The sequence below is a fragment of the Mus caroli genome, chromosome 16 (genome assembly GCF_900094665.2).
Source record: "Mus caroli chromosome 16, CAROLI_EIJ_v1.1, whole genome shotgun sequence".
In the NCBI taxonomy this organism is placed as follows: domain Eukaryota; kingdom Metazoa; phylum Chordata; class Mammalia; order Rodentia; family Muridae; genus Mus; species Mus caroli.
In genome coordinates, this window is record NC_034585.1 from 9,838,696 (window position 1) to 9,862,797 (window position 24,102).

At 42.3% G+C, this 24,102-nt stretch overlaps 1 protein-coding gene across 3 annotated transcripts in view; it reads left to right on the plus strand.

The window, feature by feature from the left end:
* The window catches only part of Mrtfb (myocardin related transcription factor B), a 162,097-nt gene that overhangs the window by 89,715 nt on the left and 48,280 nt on the right, over positions 1-24,102 (plus strand). The window contains exon 1 of one of the 3 annotated variants that reach the window (XM_021184573.2): positions 14,596-14,953. The exons of the other annotated variants lie outside the window; for them this stretch is intronic. Coding sequence (XP_021040232.1) covers positions 14,833-14,953 — 121 coding nt within the window. The 5' untranslated portion in view covers positions 14,596-14,832. Of the gene's footprint in view, positions 1-14,595; positions 14,954-24,102 lie in introns of those variants that run through there. 3 annotated transcript variants of the gene reach the window in all.

The window sequence follows — 24,102 nt, forward strand, 5'->3', positions numbered from 1 at the left end:
AGCTGTGCACAGTTCTCCAGCCCTCCAGCTCTCCTTCATGCTTCTTTGGGCCAGCACTGAAGTCTTGAGCAACTACCAGCTCTAACCTGAAGTAACTCGGTCATGGGATGTCACCTTCTCATATGTGTTCTACTCTTCCCATCCCAGCCTTGTCACTCCCATGCTCCTACTTGCAAGGTACCATCCTTCAACACTCTTACTGGTCTTTGTCCAACTAGATGATTCCTTTCTGGCCTGGTAGTAGCAACCTTTGCCTCTGTTTCATACCTGAATTTGTGATCACTTTTCTGTTTCTTTCCAATTTGCTACAGAAATATGTATCATTCTCTGTTTCGCAGAAATGACCTAATGATTTAATGTCCACTGAATATTTATTTGAAGAACAACAGGTCATTTTTCTGCAATTAGAACTATATTTTTCTGTGTCTTCTTCTTTATAGATAAAAGTAGGACATAATGACTTTTAAGGAAAAAAATTATTCTAATATTGTCTTTCTTTACAAAGTACAGGATCCATTTCCAAGTGTGCATGTCACTCTTGTCAACAAGAATAGAGCAAGGTGTAGTGGTGCACACCTTTAATCCTAGCACTTGAGAGGCAGAGGCAGGGGGGTTTCTTAAGTTTGAGGCCATCCTGGTCTATAGAGAGTGAGTTCTAGGTCAGCTAGGGCTTTCCAGAGAACCCCTGTCTTGAAAAACCAAAAGAATAAAATAAAACTAAACTTAAAAGAGAAGGATGGGCACAGTAATAAATAGTGTTGAGATAGTTTTTTAATCCAACCATATACAGTCAACATCCACATAATAAACACTGAGATTCTATAATTACTAATCGTGAACCTTTTTTATTACATAGGCATCTTTCGCTTTGCTTATCGTTCCATCACATTTTTAGTGTACATCAAAAAGGTTGCCATCTGCAGGATAGTTAACTTGTAAATACTTTGTAAACTTAAGTAGTAGTTTGTATTTTCTCAGTGGGATATACTGTATATGCATTGTGCACATGTGATACATGATTGCAGTACACACATCTGAAGCACACATGCATACATGTACACGTCCTAAGCCCTTATCAGTCAAGATGAAGGAAGTGGCTGTCACCCAGAAAGACCTGTCCTATGTGGAGTTGATCCTCAACTTTCCTAACTCTGTGACCCTATAATATAGTTTCACAGGTTGTGGTGACCCCAACCATAAAGTTATTTTCATTGCTAACTGTAACTTTGCTACTGTTAGGAATGCTACTGATAGGCCAGAGGGTCACAGCCCACAGGTTGAGAACTGCTGCTCTAGGGCATCTGTAAATGGAACCATGCAGCATGTGGACGTGGTAGAACTGAATGTTCTTCACAGTGCTTGTGATGTCCATTCAGGCATTGCTCACCAGCATCCCAATGTACGAACATGTCACAATTTACCCATGCCCTGTTATTAAATACCTTGTTTCTACTTGAGATAGATATATAACACTGCCTTGATAGTCTTGTGTGAGAGTGGACTTGCTTATTGTATATTTAGTTGTGTAAATGTGACCATCTTTTCAGAAGCAGCTAAATAATTTTGTACTCCCAAAAATGGATGAGGAATGTTATGCTCTCTTTGGCAAAGTCTCCTTTCAGTGTGTGTTGCTGTCTTTTAGTTTGAATATGTATCTTTTATGATATTTGGAGATTCCATATATAGTTACATAAGGGTTTTTCATAAAGCTGTGAACTTTTTATTATAATAATTTTCAGGCATACAGTACATGTTGAAGAATATTTTGCAGTGAACATTCATGTCTCAGTATAGGTTCCACCAGTAGTAAAATTATATCATGCTTCTTCAGTCTTCTTTGCTCACCTACCTTTGTTAAAGATCTCCCATGCTCATGGATTGGCAGAATTAATATAGTAAAAATGGCCACTTTGCTGAAAGCAATCTACAGATTCAATGCAATCCCCATCAACATTCCAACTCAATTCTTCATAGAGTTAGAAAGGGCAATTCTCAAATTCATTTGGAATAATAATAAAAAAAAAAAACAGGATAGTGAAAACTATTCTCAGCAATAAAAGAACTTCTGGGGGAATCACCATCCCTGAACTCAAGCTCTATTACAGAGCAATAGTGATAAAACCTGCAGGGTATTAGTACATTGACAGGCAGGTAATCAGTGGAATAGAATTGAAGACCCAGAAATGAACCCACACACCTACAGTCACTTGATCTTTGACAAAGAGCTGAAACCATCCAGTGGAAAAAAGACAGCATTTTTAACAAATGGTGCTGATTCAACTGGAGGTCAACATGGAGAATGCAAATTGATCCATTCTTATCTCACTGTACAAAGCTCAAGTCCAAGTGGATCAAGGACCTCCCTCCACATAAAACCAGATACAGTGAATTAATAGAAGAGAAAGTGGGTAAAAGTCTCGAACACATGGGCACAAGGGAAATTTTCCTGAACAGAATACCAATGGCGTATGCTCTAAGATCAAGAATTGATAAATGGGACCTCATAAAATTGCAACTGTAAGGCAAAGTACACTGTCAATAAGACAAAACGCAACCAACAGACTGGGAAAAGATCTTTACCAATCCTACATCTGATAGAGGGCTAATATCCAATATATACAAAGAACTCAAGAAGTTAGACTCCAGAGAACCAAATAACCCTATTAAAAAATGGGGAACAGAGCTAAACAAAGAATTTTCAACTGAGGAAACTCGAATGGCCGAGAAGCACCTAAAGAAATGTTCAACATCCTTAGTCATCAGGGAAATGTAAATCAAAACAACCCTGAGATTCCACCTCACACCAGTCAGAATGGCTAAGATAAAAAATTCAGGTGACAGCAGATGCTGGCGAGGATGTGGAAAAAGAGGAACATTTCTCTATTGTTGGTGGGATTATAAGCTGGTACAACCACTCTGGAAATCAGTGTGCGGTTCCTCAGAAAATTGGACATAGTATTACCTGAGGACCCAGCTGTACCACTCCTGAGCATATACCCAGAAGATGCTCCAACATATAACAAGGACACATGCTCCACTATGTTCATAGCAGCCTTATTTATCATAGCCAGAAGCTGGAAAGAACCCAGATGTCCTTCAACAGAGGAATGGATACGGAAAATGTGATACTAAAGTTTACCCAATAGAATACTACTCAGCTATTAAAAACAATGAATTCATAAAATTCTTAGGCAAATGGATGGAACTAGAACATATTATCCTGAGTGAGGTAACCCAGTCACAAAAGAACACACATGGTATGCACTCACTGATAAGTGGATATTTGCCCAAAAGCTCCGAATACTCAAGATACAATTCACAGATCAAATGAAGCTCAAGAAGAAGGAAGACCAAGGTGTGAGTGCTTTGGTCCTTCTTAGAAAGGGAAATAAAAAATACTCACAGGAGCAAATATGGAGACAAAGTGCATTTCAGAGACTGAAGCAAAGGCCATCCAGAGACTATCCCAGATACAGTCACCAAACTCTGACACTATTGTGGATGCTAAGAAATGCTTGCTGAAAGGAGTCTGGTATAGCTATCTCCTGAGAGGCCCTCCCAGAGCCTTACAAATGCAGAGTTGGATGCTCGAACCCAACCATTGCACTGAGTGTGGGGTCCCCAATGGAGGAGTGAGAGAAAGGACTGAAGGAGCTGAAGGGGTTTGTAACTACATAGGAAGAACAACAATATCAACCAATTAGATCCCCTCAAAGCTCCCAGAGACTAAGCCACCAAACCAAGGAGTGCACATGTCTCCAGCTGCATATGTAGCAGAGGATGGCCTTGTTATGCATCAGTGGGAAGAGAGGCCCTTGGTCCTCTTGGTCATTAGATGCCCCCAGTGTAGGAGAATTGAGGGCAGGGAGGTGGGAGTGGGTGGGTAGGTGTAGGAACACTCTCATAGAAGCAGGGGGAGGGGGTGGGATAGAGTGTTTCTGGGAGGGAGAGAAACCTGATAAGTGGATAACACTTGAAATGTAAATAAATTTAAAAAATGAAGGACGAAACAAACAGACAGACAGACATGTTTCAGGTTAAATTGTGGACACCTGCAGAGAAGCCCCTCCGTCATGCTTACGAGCTTCCATTTAAACCTTCTTCTGGGCACATTGGTAATGCTTCCCATGCCTGGGCCGGAGCCTCTGCCAGCCTTTTCCAGCTCTGTGCTCAGTCTTACTCAGGCCTCATTCTGAATGTGCTCTCCTCTCCTTGTCTTCATACTGATTTTCCCTGCTTATTACATATTCCCCTGAAGTCAGTCCATTATTCTAGTTCTTACAATGAAGCATTCAGTAATTATTTTCCAGTTTTGAAGCCACTTAGGGGCTGTGCAACATAATATGTGAGTGCCATGGTTGAATCATACTGATGGTTGTACAGTCCCTGCTAGTGTGGAATAGAGGGAAGAAAGGAGGGAGGAAGAGGAGAAGAAAAGAGAGAGATGCTCAGGCAGTATCTTTAGAACAGAATCACAGATACAGAATTACTGGGCCAGAGTCCAGACCTCTTTCGAGGCTCTTGACATAGCCTGTAGTCAACTTTCTAGAAATGTGCCAGCTGTGCCTTATTGGCAGCCTTCAGAAATGGTTCCCAGTATTTATTTGAAAAGCTCTGCCACTTTTATTAAGTTGTGTTGTACATACATTGAAACACACAGATCTTCAATGTATAGTTTGAGGAGGGTTGGGATTTTTAAGCTTTTTTATTTATTTTATTTTATGGTGTGCAGGTGTTTTGCGTACATATATGTCTATTCTACTTGCATGCTGAGTGGCCATGGCAGCCAGAAGAGGGCATCAGGTGTCCTGAAGCTGGAGTTACAGAGGTTTGTGAGCTGCAGTGCTGGGAATCAAACCCAGGTCCTCTGAAAGAGCAGCCAGTGCTCTTAACTACTGAGACGTCTCTCCAGCTCTGTTTTTTGTTTGTTTTGTGTTTGCTTTGAGAATGAGTTCTGTATTACCTGGACTGACCTTGAAGCTTTGTGTTCAAGTGACCATTGCCTCAGCTTCTGAGTACTGGGGGTACTGTAGTGGAAGACTGTGGGCATGTATCACCAGGCCAGGCTCTAATGATTGCAGGATGGTCACAAAAATTATGCACAGAATCCCCACTGTTACATTGTCTTGTCTTTCCATGTCTAGCTCTGGCTTTTTTTTTTTAACTACATGAAAGCAGGTTCTTGGTGCTGCTTTTAGTGCCAGATACTTGGGTGTGTGCTTTCTAAAATACAAACACTCTCTTCTGTGCCCACAGTGCTAAAATGAGAATGCGGCACTGCTGTCAACTAATACCACACACCTCTTAGGTCCCCGGGTTGGTCCAGTCAAAGCCGCTGTAGAAGAAGAAATAATAATGTCTTCCTGTGCTCTAGTCTAAGGTCGCAGTCTAGTGTCCAGTCTCTGCATCTCCTGTAAGATGGATTTCTCTAGTCTTCTTGTTTCCTCTGTGGCTTTAGTGTTAAGCGCTGGATCCTACTGATGGCTTCGCTGCTCTGGGATTACAGGCTTCCCTCAGCCTTCCTCTGTCTGTGTCTTTAACTCACTGCTTTGACAAGCACAAGTAACTTTCAATATTTTATTTATTTTTTCATTTTTAAAATTTATTAATTGTAAAAATATGGATTTCATACATGTATATATTTTGATTATCTTCAATATCCTGTGATCGTGTCCTGCTCTCCTTCCCCATCCCTTCTTTCTCTGTCTCCAAGCCTGCCAAGCCTGCCTTCTACTTTCATGATTGTCTGTTTTGTTTTCTTTACTATTACTGTTTCATGTATACATAGGAGTGAGTGTGTGTGTGTGTGTGTGTGTGTGTGGCCAAAATCTGTCAGTCATGGATTGCAGTTGCGTCTTGTGTCAGACTTCGAGAACCTTTTCTAATGTCCAGGACCTGGGAACCTTCATCCTCACTCACAGCACTCCTATGATTTCAAAGTGTTTTCATTTACATCTGTGGGCCTCGCAGGGTTTGGTTTGGTTTTGTTTTTAAGGTTTATTTTTCTTACTTGTATTACATGTGTGTATGCACCCATGCATACTTGAGAACATGATTATAGTTGTCCATGGGCCAGCGGCATTTCATCCCCTGGAGCTTGGGCTGTGGGAGCCACCAGTGTGGGTGCTGGGAATGGAACCAGGTCTTCTCAAGGGCAGTGCCAACTGCCGAGCCCTCTCCAGACCCAGAGCTGGAGTTACCCCTTCCAATATAGGATGTTTATTTTGTATGTTTTCTGGCCTGTCAGGATGTTTTGTTGTTGTTATTTCATATAAACATAACTGTCAGTTTGTCTTTATTGAAAAGCCGCTGGATATTTTTATTGAGAGCACACTAAATTTGTAGATTAACTTAGAAATATTTATGATTATTGTCTTGTCTGTGTATGAGGCCTGTCTGTCTGTTCAGGCCACCTTCTGTGTAGTCAAGAGCTTCCCACCTTTCTTAGTTTGTCACTACGATCCCCTCCCCCCCTTTCTGTTGTTGGTACCGAATATGTTTTTGTCATTGCTGTTTATTTTCATTGGCTCGTTTGAGACACAGTCACACTGTGTAGTCTAAGCTGGCCTGGAACTCATGAAAGTATCGGGCTGCAGGGCTCTCTGGCTACTTCTTCCTGGTTCTGGAGACCCTTCCTTCTGTCGACGTGAGTCGGCCCCACTGGGCATGTGTAGGTTTCTTAAGTTTATGTTGTCCATCTAGTTAGGGGAACTTTCAGGGACTAGTTTTGCGAATATGTTTTTCTGATCCATTATCTGTCTGCCATCCTTTTATGGCACAGTTGCATATAAACTAACCCTTTACACTCGTCTGTTTGTATGTGTGTATGTATAGATGTGTAAGCTCCTTGGGACAGTTCTTGAGAGTCAGCTCCCTCCTTCTACTCTGGGAGACAGGTGTGGAACTTGGGTTGTGAAACTTGTGCAGCAAACACCTCTACCCACACTGTAATCTGGGTGTTCTGCTCTTAGGGTCACTACTTCCTCCCCCACCCAACCCCACTCCCACAGAGTACTAATCTGTGGTGACTGACAGAGCTGTTAGTCCCACTCTCAGAGAAAACCTTCCTCAGCCACCATTTTCATCTCCACCTTTGTCATGACTCCTAAGATGCTATATGAAGGCAGTGTGTGACTCACTCCGATGGCACTTCAGAAGCCATGCCTTGGCTTACGAGCCACTCTCGCCCAGAGTCCCGAGGTGGAGCAGTGCTCCCAAGCTTACGTAAGGCATGGATCTTTAGGCACGCTTAGTAGATGATTTCATTCTTCCTGGTGTAATGTTGCTGAGCTCCTGTATCCAAGGGTAGCACTTAACGTGGGTCCAGACCAAAGCTCCTTGTATGCTGACTCCAGACTCCACAGCACGAATGAGGGAGGGCCAGGTGCCCCTGCTTTACCTTCCTTACTGCTCCCTTCCGGCCGGCTGGCTCAGGTGAAAGTGTCAGTTTCTATAGATGTTACTGTTGTTACTTTTTCTTTTCCTGTCTGGCACTACTTGGTAGCAAAATAGTTGTCCAGGTCACTACAGAGATTTCCCCCATGAACTTAAAACATGAAAACACAATTAAAAAATGTTTTCATAAAGGAGCTGGATGGAAGGCTTAGTGATGAGGAGCACTAGCCATGCTTGCAGAGGACCCACCCAGGCTCAATACCCAGCACTGTCTGTAACTCCAGTTCCAGGGAATCTAATGAGCATGCATGTGGTATACAGTCATACATACCAGAAAAAAGAAAAAAAAAAGCCTCATACATTCAAAATAGTAAAATAATTTTCAATTAATTACTTTAATTCACTAATTTAGCTAGAGAGAGATGATTCAGCATTTAAGAGCCTCTACTGCTCTTCTAAAAGACTTAAGTTCAGTTTCTAGCACCCATGTTGAGAGGCTCAGAATTAACTCTAGCTCCTGGGAATCAAACACCCGCTTCTGGCCTTGTGAACATCTCTTTGCATATGACCAGACACATGAATAAAAAATAAACTTTTTTAAAAAAGTATCAAATACCAAACAACAACATCAAAAACCCTCACCTGGGCTGTGTGTAGCCTTACGGGATGGGATGGGAAAACAGAAGGTGTATGTGTATATCCTAGCTGGGGTGCACATCTGCATGCATGTGGAGACCTTCCAGAGAGGCTGGAAGCACAGCCATGAAGGACGACAGAAAGAAATCCTCAGCATGTTAGGAGTTAGGCGCACAGTGGCTATGATGCTAAGATCTGCTACTGATGCCAATTTCTCTAGTGACACACAGAGATACCTGTCTGTCCAGGATCTCACAGCTAAGTGTCCTTTCGCTCTAAAGCCCTGCCCCTTTCCCAGAACCATCTGGCCCCTAAACTATCAGTCTACTAGTGATGCCATTGCCCCTTAAAACAAATCACCACTTTTAAAACACTCATCTTTGCAAGTCACACTGAATTAGTAAAAAGAAAAAGTGAACTAGTGCTTGCTTTTGGTGAAAGACACGTCAGAGTCAGGATACCTTGATTGAAGATCTGTACTTACTAGAACTGACTTATAAATGTGTCATTTTATATCGACACTTTATTTTTAAGTAACTGAATTATACATGTCTCATGCACTGTGTGTGTCTGTTCTCCTTCATTGAGTATGTTTATCTTGAGTTTCATCCATGTTGCTGGACTGCCAGTATTAATAGATGTGTATTGATTATTTGTTAATTAATACGTTGCCACATATTATTACATTTGACTCAACATCTTAGGTGCTGAGGACGGAAAGATGGTAAAAGGTGTCTAGTGATCTCAAAGCTGTTGTTACAGATGGTAAACATTTTGATGTTTTCTCATTGAAGGCTTCATATATTCAGTTTACTCTAATGCTGCTGGGGTTTTCTCAAGATAAGAGGCAGTGGCTTCTCTTCTATAGAAAGAATTTTTTATGGAGGGAGGGGGCTAGAGAGATGACTCAGTGGTTAAGGGTATTGCTGTTCTTGCAGAGGATCCAAATTTGGTTCCCAGCACATAACACTCACACACAATTAAAATTGATTAAAAAAAAAAAAAAACATGCTGCAGGTGTGAGAACTGCTGTATGAGATCTGAGTGTAAAATGACCCACTTAACTTGTACGTCCTCATGCATGTTTGTTCTCATGCTGCAGAACCTTATGATGGTACATTTCATGAAATGTGACTAGGAATGAATTGTAATGGGGCATTGGGATGAAGAGGGTAGCTCCAGCTGTCAGGGTTCCTAATTATTCCAGCAGCTACTCCAACATCACTGACCATAATGTAATAACAAGCCATCCAGTCTGCTGGGATTTGGTCCACTTTACTTTCTTGTCATCTTCTACATATTTACTAAGGTTTCAAAGCTGTGTCATTTCATTCTCTTCTCTATGACTGTGACTGTCGTCTGAGAACTCATAGTACTAGCTAGAAGAGAATCCAAGGAGAGCTCTTAGTTATGAATCTTTCATAACCAGTTGTCTGTTTATGTAACTGTAAAGCTTAGAAACAGGGAAAATATTCAAACGGCATCTTTGAGCTAATATGGGTGCTCTATCATCTCTTGATTGAGTATACCATCATTTTAAGCAAGATATAACATGGTGTGAGACATTCACGTGGAGTTTGTTTTGCCATGGAGCAGTGAGGCCTGAGGATAAATTGTGGGGACCCTAGGCCATGTGCTAGTCTTCACCCTGCTCCACCAGTCTGAATGGAGGGGTTTCATTGTTATTGTTTTTATTTTTGTTTTTAGAATAATCTCACTCTATACTTCAGGCTGCCTTGAAACTAACCGCTATCCTCTTGTTTCGGTTTCCACTTGCTGGGATTATAGAAATACACCATCCTTGGCAAAAATGTATTGTTTAAATGATAAGGATGAAGACTTTTAAAGATCTTATTTCAATGATAATGCATTTAATTTTAATTTCCTTTCTGAAAAAAAAATTCAAACTCACCAGTGCAAGTTACCCTATTTATTTAGTCATGGTTTCCTTTTTAGCATAGTATTTATAATGTTAAAAAGGAAAGAAATAAGGACCCAAAATAAGACTTATAGAAGCATGGTGCCCTTAGAAAAAAACCTGAATGTTTCTTCTGTGAATATGCCCAGCCAGTGTGCAGTAAGCCACCAAGTCCACTTCTCTCCAGAGAGCAGTAGCTGAGGATCTGTGGCAAACCAACACACTATGGGAGTTGCAAGAAAGGCCACGCTCTCTCCATTTCCAAATCAGAATGGCAACAGTGTCCTCAACCCCAGTAGCCTCTTGGTGTTGTAACTTTTAAAGAATTTGCATCAGTGGAACATGCCCTGGACTTTCTAGCTATGACGTCATCCTAGCAGGAATCTTCCCATCAGGACTTTTGTGAGCCTCCCTTGGCTCTGCCAGGTTTTTGTGTGGATCCCTTGAGCCATGTTTGTTTATATTTGATCCCTGAAGCCTTTCTTGAAACACTGCTACTCTAAACCACAGTTTTTCTCACGCGTATTAAATATCTTTGTTTAGTGCTGGAGAAACTAGCTTGATTTCTGGCAGCCTCTGTAAGGGTTAAAGAGCTCTTTTGAGTATGCATACACACAAACACTGGCAAAGCAAATTTATCTTAAATCGAAGTGACTTTAATCACATATCATATGAAGTTAAATGTTGTTCCTGACAAAGAGCCAAATGACAATAAAGGTGTACAGTACATGTGGTAGAAAGAAGAGCAGACCCCATGCAAAGTAGTTCCTGTGACACCTTGGGCTTCTCCTGCTAAAGCAATGCAAAGTTCTCTCTCCTCTCTGTTCAACCTAAAGACCAAGGTCACAGCAAGGCAGCTGCCCTGGGACACTGAGTGTGATGGATCAGAATGAGACATCATCTGTGCAGGGCAGAGCTACACAGCTAGACTGTGGCCAGCAGTGGGTTGTAGAGACTCTGGAGGCAGATCTTACCCTGGGGAAAAGAGAGTCATGAGAGCAGCGAAGAAAATAAACATTGACCTTAGGCATTGTTCTGGAAACTGGAAGCGTTGGGGCAAATCTGTGCTCTTTGCTGTGTATAGATAAATACAGATTTTATATATGTACACAGAACCACACACTCACACAAATAGGATGCATTTGTTATTTCTTCATATACAGAAATGTAAACGTGTGTATGTATTAAATGTAAACGTCTACTCATGCAGCACATCCTAGCTCTGTGCTCGGAAGGCCACACCTCACATTTAGACCCTAGTTCCTGAATGGGACAGGAGTACAAGGTGGACTTGAAACTTCTTGTCAGAGGATAATGCCAAACTAGGAGTCCTGGCCTCTGATAGAGACAGTCCTATAAATGACAGTAATAGATACAACCCCTTGAACAAAACAGGAAGCCTTGAGACCATGCTGTAAACTGGTAATATATACCAGCTATTCATTTCCTTAGAGTTGGGTATACCTCTAATATGGATGGTCCACAATTTATAATTCTGCTTATGAGTTTTCAACTTTCAGGGGCATAAAAGTACATGTAGTATAGAAACCATGCTTTGGATTCTGACCTTTGCCTGAGCTGACAATATGCAGTCATAGTGTCAGAGTTCTCTTGTGCAGAGTTAGGCAGTGGCCAACAACCACCACTTCCAGTCAGCCCCAGGATTACCAGGAGCCATCGGATATGCTGGAGTGCTGTGCTACTGTGATACTTTGTATGTTGGGGTATTGCTTAATGAACTTTGGACTTAACAGTACTTTTTATTTAAAATTAATTTATCAGGACATAAATTGGGGGACATGTGTAACTACAGACAGGATGATAGTGTTCCTACCAACTGTGTCACCCAGTCTCGTCACAAGGATGTGGTCCTCAAACCCAAAATACACATGGGACCTAGCTTTGGATCGCTTTTGCTATTTGGACAGTTTGGAACTTGGATGGAGTTTGTGGATTGATGGTAGTAGCTTATCAGCCTCAGTCGCTCAATACTGACCTTTTTTTTTATAGAATAGAGTTTATTCGGGACATGGGGAGGGAAATTGAGAGGGTAGTAGAGACAGAGAGAGAGACCGCAGAAGTAGAGAAGTAGAGGCCAGCCATGAGCATGTGGAGAGAGAGGGGTGGTGGGAATGGAGGTGGGGAATGGTGAGAGGACAGAGCAGGAACAAGAAGGCTAAAACAAGAGAGCTCAGTCCTGACTCTTAATGCTGTGGCTCTGTAAAAAGGTAGCCTTCTGTGTAGGAACATGCTCAACAGTGCTCTTGAAGAGATACTATCAGAAATTCTCACACAAAGTTTGGGGAAAATGCTTTGTGAATTTAAAACTATTTCAAATTCTTTGAAAAACAGCAAAAACATTTTTTAGGTATCTCCGTTACTAGAGAAATTATTTCTTTTCCAAATGACAAGGCTGAGGCTTTGCTATAAGCCTGCAGATGGTGCTTCATTGATGGGAGGCTGACACTTACATGGAGAGATAGCATGTCGGCAGAGTTTCCTTCACAAAGACTTCGACGACACAGCGTTTCGAGTTTTAAAGTGATGAGTATAAAATATGTGTGTGTTTTTGAACCTATAGACTGAAAACTTTGAGCAGCACCCTAGAAAAGTACATGCTGCCTGTTGTTTTTACTGTTCCTTTTGCAAAGTACTGTAAGATGTAAGCACTAGAGCCAAGTTTATTTTATAAGAATCCTGGCCTTCACTTATGAGATATGCCATCTCTAACAAAGTATTTAATTTTCCTAGGCCTCAGTTTTCCCATCTGTAAATTGAGTTGATAATACTGATTTTGCAAGTCTTATCAACAGGATAGATGATTGATTGATAGATAAATAAATAGATAAAGTGTTACTGCTTCATAAAAAGTTAAAATACTTTTATAAATTAGTGCCTTGTGGTTACTCCCCAAAGAGCAGGGATGTCATAAACTCATGACTTGTGCTGCTACATGTCTCTAGCCAAAACTTAGAACTCGGGCCTAGTGTAGAGAAACTAGGCAGTGCAGTGCAATACAAAGACCTTCCTCTGTGGAGAACAGCAGCTTTGCTTCAGTTCTAAGTCTTTGTGATCCTGGTCTTTGTTCTTCAATGTCTGTGATGTTCAAATCACCATGAAGCTCAGCAGGACTGCTAGGATACGTGTAATATGTGCAAAGAAGTTGATGAAGTACCCAGTAAAGAGCAGTCACTCCTTGTGACTCTTTTGGAAGGACAGGAATGCTGTATCGGGAAACTAGGTCCAGAGACAGGGGACAGTAGCAGAGGTTTGCTTGAGGGCAGTGTGACAGACACTTCCGTGTGTTCTTAGACTTAGACTATGCTGGAAGACTTCTGTTGCTTCAAAAGGAGCCTCAGTTGACAAGAAACATGTCATATGTTGTATAATCCCCTTCTCCAGAGATGTGGGAGAAGGGTAGATAGCAGTCTTAGTAGGATAGTGTGGGTTGACTGCCTTGAAACCAGAGGCAAAGGGTTTTCAGGATGCTTGAGCCAACCCTCTGTGCTAGGAGGGGAAATACTGCTTCACCTGTGTGCAGGATGGGACCCTTTCTTCAGTCCACCAAGGGCCATGCTGTGTATGACTAATATCACTTCATTTTCTCTTCATCTTCCATCAGTCGTGCCTGGTCACTGGTCAGGAACAGTGTTGTCAGCTATTTTCTCCTGTATTTTTTTTTTCAGCTTAGTCTTGTCCCTTGGCTGTGTACAAGTAAAATTACTCATTCGACAAGACTCCTCATCGAGCACGGCTCTTGTGCCTCTACCATTTGTTGATGGGCATATGGGAGCTCTATGCAAAGGCACATAGTTTGAACTCTAAAAATTATTGTGTCTGCTGGTGTGTGTTTGGTGTATATGAAACTTGTTTCCACATTGCCTGGAATTTCCATCCATAAACATTTCCTTCCAGAGTGCCCCTTGCATGTGTGAGCAGCCACCTGTACCTTGCAGAAAAGGTACTCGTGTTGTGAAATGAAACTCCAGCCGACCGCTGATTAAATCTTTTAGGAACATCTCTTAGTGGCATTGCTTTGTACTTGGGAGAACAATTCTTTAAAACAGAATCCTAGTGATGCTAGCTCTCTCAGCCGACTAGTGGCACAAAGGCAAACTGCTGCTCCATGGGTTCTGAATAGCCAAGGAAGCAGCCGGATTTGCAGCACATTCCTGGCTATAAAGCTCTGCCAGGGATAGCCCTATGTAGCAAGAGGCTCCCACAAAGGAACGTGGGGGGGAAGGGATGCTTTCCACCCAGATGTGCTGGTAGCATGTTTATTCAGTGTGGTGCCTCTGCAGAGATAAAACTGCTTCCTTTGGATGTCCTCTTCTGTCATTTGTTTAGCTGGAGAACTTCATGAGTAATGCATGGGCTCGTCTGGCCAGTGTGAAGTATTTCACAGCCCAGGGCTTTGCTTACAGAGAGCACGGCAGAGACGGCAGCCAGCCGTTCATCTTCCTGTTATCAGCAAAGGTTTCTCTTTAATAGCTAGAGATTTTATTTTTAACTGCTTGACTCAGTGCTCGTCAGATGATTGGGAGCATCTAGCTGCAGATTGAAGCAGCCAGCGCGGGGGAGGCTGGAATGGCAAAGGGAAGGGGGATGGCTGGGAAAGGGGGTGGGATCTTAAGAGTCGTGCCTCGCAGCCTCTGCCTTCCTCTAGTGTGGAAGAGTTAAAGGCTCCCACCCGAAGGAGTGTGTCTGCAGGTCAAGCTGGGAACTCCAAGCGAATGGCTGCCTTATGTCACTTAGAGACTTAATTGCTCTGTGACCAGTGTGCTGTGAGGAGGGAGCAGGACCAGAGTGTTCTGCGCTCTCTGCTGTCCTGCGAATCAAGCTTCTCTCCTGCTGGATGCTGCCTGTCTCCAGAAGTCTTCACCATGATCGATAGCTCCAAGAAGCAGCCACAAGGCTTCCCAGAAATTTTAACTGCTGAGGATTTTGAACCTTTCAAAGAAAAGGGATGCCTTGAGGGAAGCAACCAGAAAAGTCTCAAGGAAGGTCAGTCTGTCTCTGGACAGGGCAGGATGGCTACATTCCTGTTCCTGTCACCTTGCTGGCTGGCATGTCTGTCTACCACTGTATGTCTGTGTGTCTCTCTGTTTGCTGTTGCCCTTACTCTGAGTTCTCTATGGTGAATGTTTAATCCTGCTTGCAGAGAGACAGAGTTGACAGGACATGAACAGTTGGCAATAATTGCTACTGATAATGACAGTTAGGAAGCCAGTCCTGGTTTCAGTTTAATTTGTCCAGATTTGTTTGTGTATTTTTCCCAGTTTGGGGATTCTCCTCCAAACCCTGTGGGTTTTGGAGAGGCTATTCCATTTTTATTATTAATCAGAACACTGCTTTATTTGTGTTTACAGCCACATAATTCCAGGAAAAATAATTTTCCCGATTAATATGTTGGACGTTTGTTGTTTGTCTCCTTACTTGAGTCCTGAAATGATGACTCAGCTGTGTGTGCATTATCTGCATATTGATTTAAAAGCGTGTTGCATAGTTTGATTTTTTAAAAAAAGCAAGCAAATAAGCTTGTGAATGCTTACTGATGGTTAGAATTGTCGGCAAGCACTGCAGTAATTAAGAAAATGGCCAGAGATCTGGGGATTCCTGCTCCTGTTTGCGCAGCACGCTTCTGTTACAGCAGAGAGGGAGCAAGGGCTGTGGGGGAGGAAGCCCGAATCTGAACAGAGTGAGGATTTCCGCCATTGAGACCTGAGTGTTATTGATCCCCGTGCCCACCCAGTCCTCTCAGGGAGGCTTCCGTCCTCACTCCCTCAGCTCTGTCTGCCGACCCCTCCTGGCCTGCTCGGCTCCGGTTCCTCCTGCAGACAGAGCCTGTAAGGAACCCTGTTGCCCTGAGTAGCGAGTGCTTCCATCCTTTTCTCTCAGATACTAAGAGTGTGCAAATTCAATGAGGCAGTGCTGTAGCTTGCAAAAGATGAAAATAAATCATCTTTGACTTCCCGGAGTCAAACTGCTTTTGAGAACGGTCGGGAAACACCTCGGTCATAACAGATAACACAGAGTGAAATGCAAGTTACTGCTGCCAAAAACTGAACAATGGGTACGCTCTGCCTCTACACAGAGAGTGTTGCTGCAGATTGCTGGGACAGTCAGTGCCGGGGAGTATTGAGGACACACGGAGACTCATTACGGGGGTCAGGTGGACTTAAAGTTTTTAAATCATTCACTGATAAAATTAAGTTTAAGAATTCCTTTTGCATCGGTTAAGACGTTTTAAATGTCAGTTCCTCTTAAAGCCATATATTTAAAACAGCTTTGTATGCTTGTGAAATCAGGCAAGTTAAATAGAATAGGAGAAATAAAAAGGTAACAAAACAGTAGAATGTGAGTTAAAGGACTTAGGAAGCAAGGATCAAAAGTATGAACATAAGGAGTAGAGAGGTGTGAAGCATATGCCTAGCACGTAAGAGTCCCAGGTTTGATTCCCAACACCGTGCATGCATACATAATACATACATACATACATACATACATACATACATCCTGCACACATGTGTCCATGGTAGAGGATCATGAGCTGATTGATCACATAATTAGAATCTCCCTGGCAATCCTGAGGGTTATACAGTGCAGTAAACAGTATAGTATTGAAAGAGCAAAGAGAGGCTATGAGTGACAGGTCTTTAGGCTCAAGTCCAGGTACAGCATGACTTTTGTGGCCCTGGATGGACCTGGTGTTTACTGCTCTGCACTTTGGTTTCCTTGTCTGTACAGTGAGAAGGAATAGTTCCCATGTCCTTTTATTTACATGGGAGGCTAGGTGCAGTATCAGTTTCACATTCACCCTCTCACCCACTTGAAAGCCCTTTGTTACTGCCTGCTTCTATGCAAAAGTTAAAGTTTAAGAGCCAACATATATTTTCTTATAAAGAAGTGGCCTGCATATTCATAAATACAAATTCATAAAGAGGTCATGTTTTAAGACACCCACAGAAATGACTGATAATGAAATCCACATCTCAGCAGAATTGGATGAAACTGAGCTTGACATGTTTAGCATATTTAACATATTATGTATTTCTACTCATTTGCAGTAATAGGGGATGAGAGTAAAATGATATAGCCGCATATCAAGTCAAAGTCTCCTGCCTCAGATCTGAATTTAATCAGAACAGAAAAATAACTTTTTAGGAAAAATCCCTTATTTGAGTTGTATGAAAATAAATTGTTCCTATGAAGAACTAAACCCTAAAATTCAGTGTACCCCAGTACCAAATGCAGACACATAATGTGAGTGGGGTGTGTGGCTGACTGACCTGGGCCAGCACTGCCTGAGCAGTGTCTTCTTGTCCAGCAGCTGTGTTGCTTCATGAGACTTGTTATTGAAAATGCCTTCAAGTCTACGTAGATCCTGCGCTGTTTTGGTAAGAGAGATAAATATATAAATGCCTATTAGTTTATCCTTGTGTATTAAGAGGCACTTATTAAAGGTATTTATTATATTTCATATCAATTCTGTTGGTTTTTTTCTACTCAGTGTTAAGAAAGATGGATTTTTTGAAGACCACCCTATAGAATTTTTTAAACATTTGAATCATAAAATCATAAATTTCTAGGCAATGAATTGTTCATCTGATTCTAGTCACATAGACACCAGCCTGGTCCCTCTGGTGTTGCTAACTTTTGTCTGCTTTAAAGACTGGAGTTTCTCTGCCTCAAGTGACAACTCTCTTGCCTGCTTATATTGAAGTCTTTGCCAATCCCAGTAATTGTTGACAGTGTCATTGGCTAAAATTAATATAAGGCTGCTTCGGGTGGGGTTCAGATTTTGCAAGCAAATAATCACAGGATTTAAGGGGTTTTGTTTGTTTGTTTGTTTGTTTGTTTGTTTGTATGGCGAAAGCAAGATGGCCAGTGGGTAAAAGTGCTTGCCACTGAGCCTGACCATATGAGTTCAGTCCCTGGGATGCACATGGTAGCAGTAGAGAACTGACTCCCAAAACCTGGTTTCTGGCCTCTATACTCATGCCATAACCACACACACACACACACACACACACACACACACACCACACACGCCATGCATACACACACACACACACACAAACATAACTTTACATAATTTTTGCAGTACATCAAGGAAATTTAGTAATATGTCAGAGGTAAAGCAGTCCCTCTGTCTCATCCAGGGTCTTACACATGCGTGATAAGTGTTTCACCAGGGTGTCACTCCTCAACCCAAGGAAAATGGTCTCTACTAGTGGTTGCTCTGCATAGCAGGGAATGGACTGAACAGCAGAAGTTAACACCACACTCTGCTAAGGCTTGCCGTTATGAAGACGTTGGAACTCCTAGGCAGTGTGTGTAGCTAGAGAATCTGACTTCTCTCTGCCCTAGATGAGAAGCAGCAATTGTCAAGAATTCCCTGAACAAAGTCAAATAAAGCATTCCTTATACCCGCTCCTGTTGTGGAAGCAACGCTGGGGGCTCTCTCCCCCTGCCTTACATGCAAGGGGTTTGGCTGTTTTCTAAATAGTTAAGCTCAGCACACATGAGCTTAAATTTAACTTACAGATCTTCAGCATGTTCATATGAATTTCCAGGAATAATCAATAAGTTGGGGTTATTTAATTCAGATAAGCCTTTTAATGATCCATCTTTGAAATGAACAGATCATAGCTCCAGTGCTACTAGCTAGTTATAGATCATATTTATCAAAAAACAAACTGGTAGTACTTCTAGTAAAAAGGGGACAGTAAAATTTGAGAACTTTTTGCTGTTGAAAATAAAATATGAGAGAAAGAAAACTGGATTGTGTATTTGGCTGGTTTGTGTACTTTATCTGAAGTGCCTCGAGAGTCTCTGCATCTCACACTGGGTGGGTCCAGCCAGTAGACAGCACATCCTACAGTAGCTGTCGTCTGACGGACACTGGGAAGATGGATATCTCTTACTGAACTCAGCTTTGGTATTGAAGTGAGGAGGAATTTAAGATCTGAGGGAACAACTAGATGAGGTGTGAGTCTGTGGTCTTTTGCCAAAGGAGCAGGAGATGCCATGCTAGAACTAGCCTATCATAGAAATGTTTAAGGAAAGAAAGAATATTTGTCTGAGATATTCTAGGGAATCCAACCCAGAGATAGACAATAAGCAGAGAATAAGAAGAAAAAAAGAAGAAGAAGAAAGCAACAACATCTTGGACAAAGCACAGCTTTTCCGAGACAGAAATGAACTCTTAAGAAGTTATGCCTGTGTTTATCTATCACCAAGTTCAGTGGCTCCTACTTGTAGTTCCAGCTGAGGTTTAAAGGACAACCTGAACAGCTTCTGTCTCAAAAAAAAAAAAAAATTTAATTGAATAAAATTTTTCAAAAACACCATCATGGAGCACAGTTGTATAGTCACAGAGACGTTTGCCCGGGCAACATGCCTTGGTCTCCTGTTCTTCAGCTTTCCAGGCCAAAGTCTCTTCACAAGTAGTTCCTGTGCCCTTTCCTAAAGAAAGTCATCCACCCCAGGCATGGCGCCCATACCTACAATCCTAGCACTCGGGCAGCTGGGGCAGGAGGTCCACACCACACCTCAACATAGTAAGGCTTTGTCTCAAAAAAAAAAAAAAAAAAAAAAGTCACGCACTTTAATAGCTGAACTCGTCCCCTCTCTCCCCTCTGTCAGTCACTCAGACCACTGAGCACCTGCTCTGCCAGTGCAGTTACGCCATTGTGGTTCTTGGCGCCAAGAACCTTTTTTTTCTTTTCTTTTCTTTTCTTTTCCTTTCTTTTTTTTTTTTGTTTTCTGCTTACATTCTTCTAATTGAAAGTACCATATGTGTGAATTACCACTAAATTAATGTTTAATAAAGTAAGTTTGAAAAGATATGGTTTCATATTCAATTGACAACACATGAAGAAAAATCTCTCTCAGACAGGACTCGGTATTTTAAAAATGGATCTATACTATTGGGATGAAATTATACAGTTTAATTTTTATTGAAACTCATTTTATTTAGCAGAAAGGGAAGTGTCTTCCACATAGGACTCTGGTAGATGTTGCATTCTAAGATAGATAGATAGATAGATAGATAGATAGATAGATAGATAGATAGATGTTGCATTCTAAGATAGATAGATAGATAGATGTTACATTCTAAGATAGATAGATAGATAGATAGATAGATGTTGCATTCTAAGATAGATAGATAGATAGATAGATGTTGCATTCTAAGATAGATAGATTAAATTAGATATATAGATATATATATCCTAAAAATTGGCAAGCTAAGATGATAATATAAAAGTCCAAACATGTAAACACACAAACACACACACTCGTGCACACCAGAAGAAAATTACATGTGCTTTGGTCCACATAAGCCAGCAGCTGAGCCTAGGGATCCAGCCTCTCTTGAGATGCACGCATAGTCATCCAGCCCAGCTGTCCCTGGGCATCGTCTTTCTCACACCACACATCTTCCTCCAGGCTTCGCTGTCTCAGTACACATCACCTCTGTTCAACCAGTGGCTCACACCGAGACAGTGATCCTGGATTCCTTCTCTGACCCCATCTGTCACCAAGTCTGTCAGTCCACCCTCAGAAATGCATTCTTCCCCCACAGGACTGCAACACCATGGCCCAGCCTTCCAAAGAATCTGCTAAGGTAGAGGCAGATGCGAAGCTGACCTCCCTTTCCTCCCAACAGTCCTGCACCCCTGACAGTATCAAGAACCACCATGGTGGCGTGCAGACTTGATCAGCCATGCACACTGGGATAAACCTAATCCCCTGGGGTTGAGGGCCTGCCTTGCCTTCAGGGATTCTCTCAGAAAGCCTGTGTTGGCTCCTGGTCTAAGCCACCAGAGCACAGCTTCCCTTTGCTACCCCCCACCCTAGTCCCCACCCCCCAGTTTCATCCCAGATGCCAGACAATGCTGAAAGGACCTGTGTGTCAGCAATGTTCCTATTTTAAAACCTACCCCTTCTAGACTCCAGAATCTCAGAGGGAAGGGACTGTCCCCTATATTTCAAAGCCAGGGCCTGAGCTAATCCCTTAATTTAAGGCTGTTTGAAAGTAGGTACCATCTCTGAGGTGAGTCAGCAAGGAGGTGTGCATGGGCTTCTGGGGTTGCCCTCACCCCTCACCTGGGAAAAGAAAAGCACAGCAGAATCCCCCCTTTGTGATGGACTGTGGATCATGTAAACGTCCACATGTGGAACTGGAGATGGAAGGGTGTAGCTGTGCTTTACATGCCATCCACCATGGTAACATGACAGGTTAGTCTGACATCAGTCTCATTAAAAAGCTTTAAGAAAATTTAGATATGGCAAAGCTTTTGGGTTCCAGTCGCTCCCTAACAGTGACTTTTCAAGGATGCTTCTTTTTAGCAGGAGCACTGAGTGATTAAGAGGGGTCAGCTTAGAGTTTGTATCACACTGGATGGCTTCAGTGACAACCTTCTTTGCACGTACCTCTGCAGGCTAGAAGCCTGAGGCTGAGCTGCTGCTGAGGGCTCTCTTCTTGTCATACAGCTTTGCCATGAGGTTACACAGCCTTTCCCTCAAAACACAGGGAGAGGAACAGCAAGCAAGCCTTCTGCCCACTCAGTATTACCTTCTAAAGGTCCTGTCTGTAGAAAGTCACTGCCTATAACACAGTGAATTCTTATTAGACTTCCTGTACATAGCATGATTAGCAGCTTTGTTGATGCAGGTTAATGCTATAGCAAAAGCTGAACACTAGTATTTTAGTAAATATTTATGAGCTAAAATTTTTTAAGGAAAACTACCACAGCAATTTCTTGCTTAATTCTAGTTTCTTAAGTTCTGGTTTCTTGCTAGTTTACAGACAATAATGTGTAAGTACTTAATTTCTCTGAAAAGATGAATATTGGTACCCACCTCATGGTGCTGCTGGGAATGCTGGGAAGAGAGACAGGTGTTGACAGGAAGCTCCCAGTGGAGCCTGTGGAACAGAAGTCCTCCCTGGCCACAGTACAGCACTGGGATCTTGGAGCAGAAACACTGGTTTCTAGCTGCTGCAGCAAGAGAACACAGGCAGGCAGTTTCCTACCTGTTTACCATTTCTGGGTGATGAACCTCCCTGTTAATTGATATAAATTCATTTCATATCTAGATATTTATCATAAGTATTTATGGTAAGTTCCAGCATCCTTGTTCAATGGCTTAAATTGTACATTTTCTTACTTATTTTAATGGAAAGAGCACAGCCAGTCAGTCGTCCATCATATAATCTAAACACCAATCAGCAATCTTTCTCTTTGTGCATGCAATGCTGTTGTAATCCCAGAAATATGGTACTGTTGTGTAAAGGACAGCTGGGTGACCCTTCAGGCCACTTACAGCTGCTCAGTGTGTCACCTGGATCAGTGTGAGTAGTTACAGTGCTGCTAGCATAATACAAATTATAACAGTGTTCACATGTCTTTATGCTTTGATGTACACTGCCCATATATGAACATGGATAGATAAATGAGTCTACATATTAAAAAAATGTATGCATTTACACGTTTATATGAGTCAGAGGGCTCTCTGCCAGCTCTGTGCTATCCTTCTTACAAGGACACTAACCCTATAAATGAAGGCCTCAGCTTACCACATTCCTGACCCCACCAAATGAGAAAAGCTGGGCAGGCAGGGAGCCTGGACCAGGCTACTTCCTTAGAGCAGCTGGCACTGGCTGCTCTGGGGTAGTGAATAGAACTGTTTTCCTGCGTAGTTTCTGGTTGGTTCTTGTTCAGAGCATCCACCTTAGATGTTTATGCTAAAATAAATTACAGAATCGTTTAGACAACTGCATACTGTGTCATTGCAGAAAGATTAAGAAGTGAATGAAGGTTTAACTAGAGCCCGCCATAAGAGACCTCTGCTGTTCTTCTGCTATAGCACAGGAATGATGGGTTTTCATTACACCCAAAGCAAGAAAAATAAGCATTCTGTTCCCTTGGAACCAGAGAGATAAGAAATCTTCACATAAAGAGCCTCATGATTCTTCCAGTCAAAAACTGGGAGAAAAAAATCAAGCCTTGTTCTTTCTGATCTCTCTTGCATCAGGCAAGTGCATGGACATGTCTGCTTCTTCAGAGCTTGTTAGAGCCCTGAGCCTGCAGAGATGCCGCTGTGGGCTTTTCCTCTGTTGCTATTTCACCAACTGAGACAATGGGTCTGTCTTTCTGGACTTCTGCTACAGCCAGTGTGATCTCTGCCCTTCCATCCCAACTGAATATCAGTCACATTGTCATACCAGGACAAGCAGACGTTCCTTGCAACTTCTGCAAAAAGGGGTGAGGAATCTGTGTGAAGGTATGCTCACTTTAAAGAAACATGCCCCATTTTTAGCTGTCTGTTTCCATGGCAACATAAGCAGCAGCCAAACAGAGTTCTCAAAGCTCCTGTAAATTTCCAGGGCTGAGTAGTGAAAACATTGTCTTCCTGCCCCGATTCTGCAGATCAGTGCAGGAACCAGTGCACCTGGAGTGCATTTCAGCTTGGTTGTAGTGAGTGTCTCCCTCAGCCTGTGTGCCTGTAAGAATGCAGCAGAGGGCATCCACTGGCACTCTGAAGAGGAAGGCATTCCTTCCAGCTCCACCCATAGGCAGCTTTCTTTGGAAACTTATCTGCACAGCATTTTGGTTAATCTGGTGTTGCTCCTGTTTTAGTCAGAAAAGGGTCTTAAAATCCCTGATGCAGATACTGTTTGTTCCTGCTCATGGCTGAGCCTTGAGTCAAGTGGTGCCCTGTACAGTTGCCTTTGTTCCAGACAGGAAGTGAAGTGGAAGTATGCTGAGTCAGTGCAAACAGCACGGCTTGCAGGGCACGCTGCTGCTATTTGGTTTGGTTGGTTGGTTGGGTTGGTTGGTTGGTTGGTTGGGTTGGTTGGTTGGTTGGTTGGGTTGGTTGGTTGGTTGGTTGGGTTGGTTGGTTGTTTGGGTTGGTTGGTTGGTTGGGTTGGTTGGTTGGTTGGTTGGGTTGGTTGGTTGGGTTGGTTGGGTTGGTTTGCTTTGTTTTGGAGGGTTGTGCTTTCTTTTTTTTTTTTTTTTTTTTTTTTTTTTTTTTTTTTTTTTGCCTTTTTTTTTAAAAATTTACTGAAGAACGTTACTTTACTATGAGCAAACTAGACCCTGAAAATACAGCTAAAGCCATGTGACCTTTGACTGCTCCTTTAG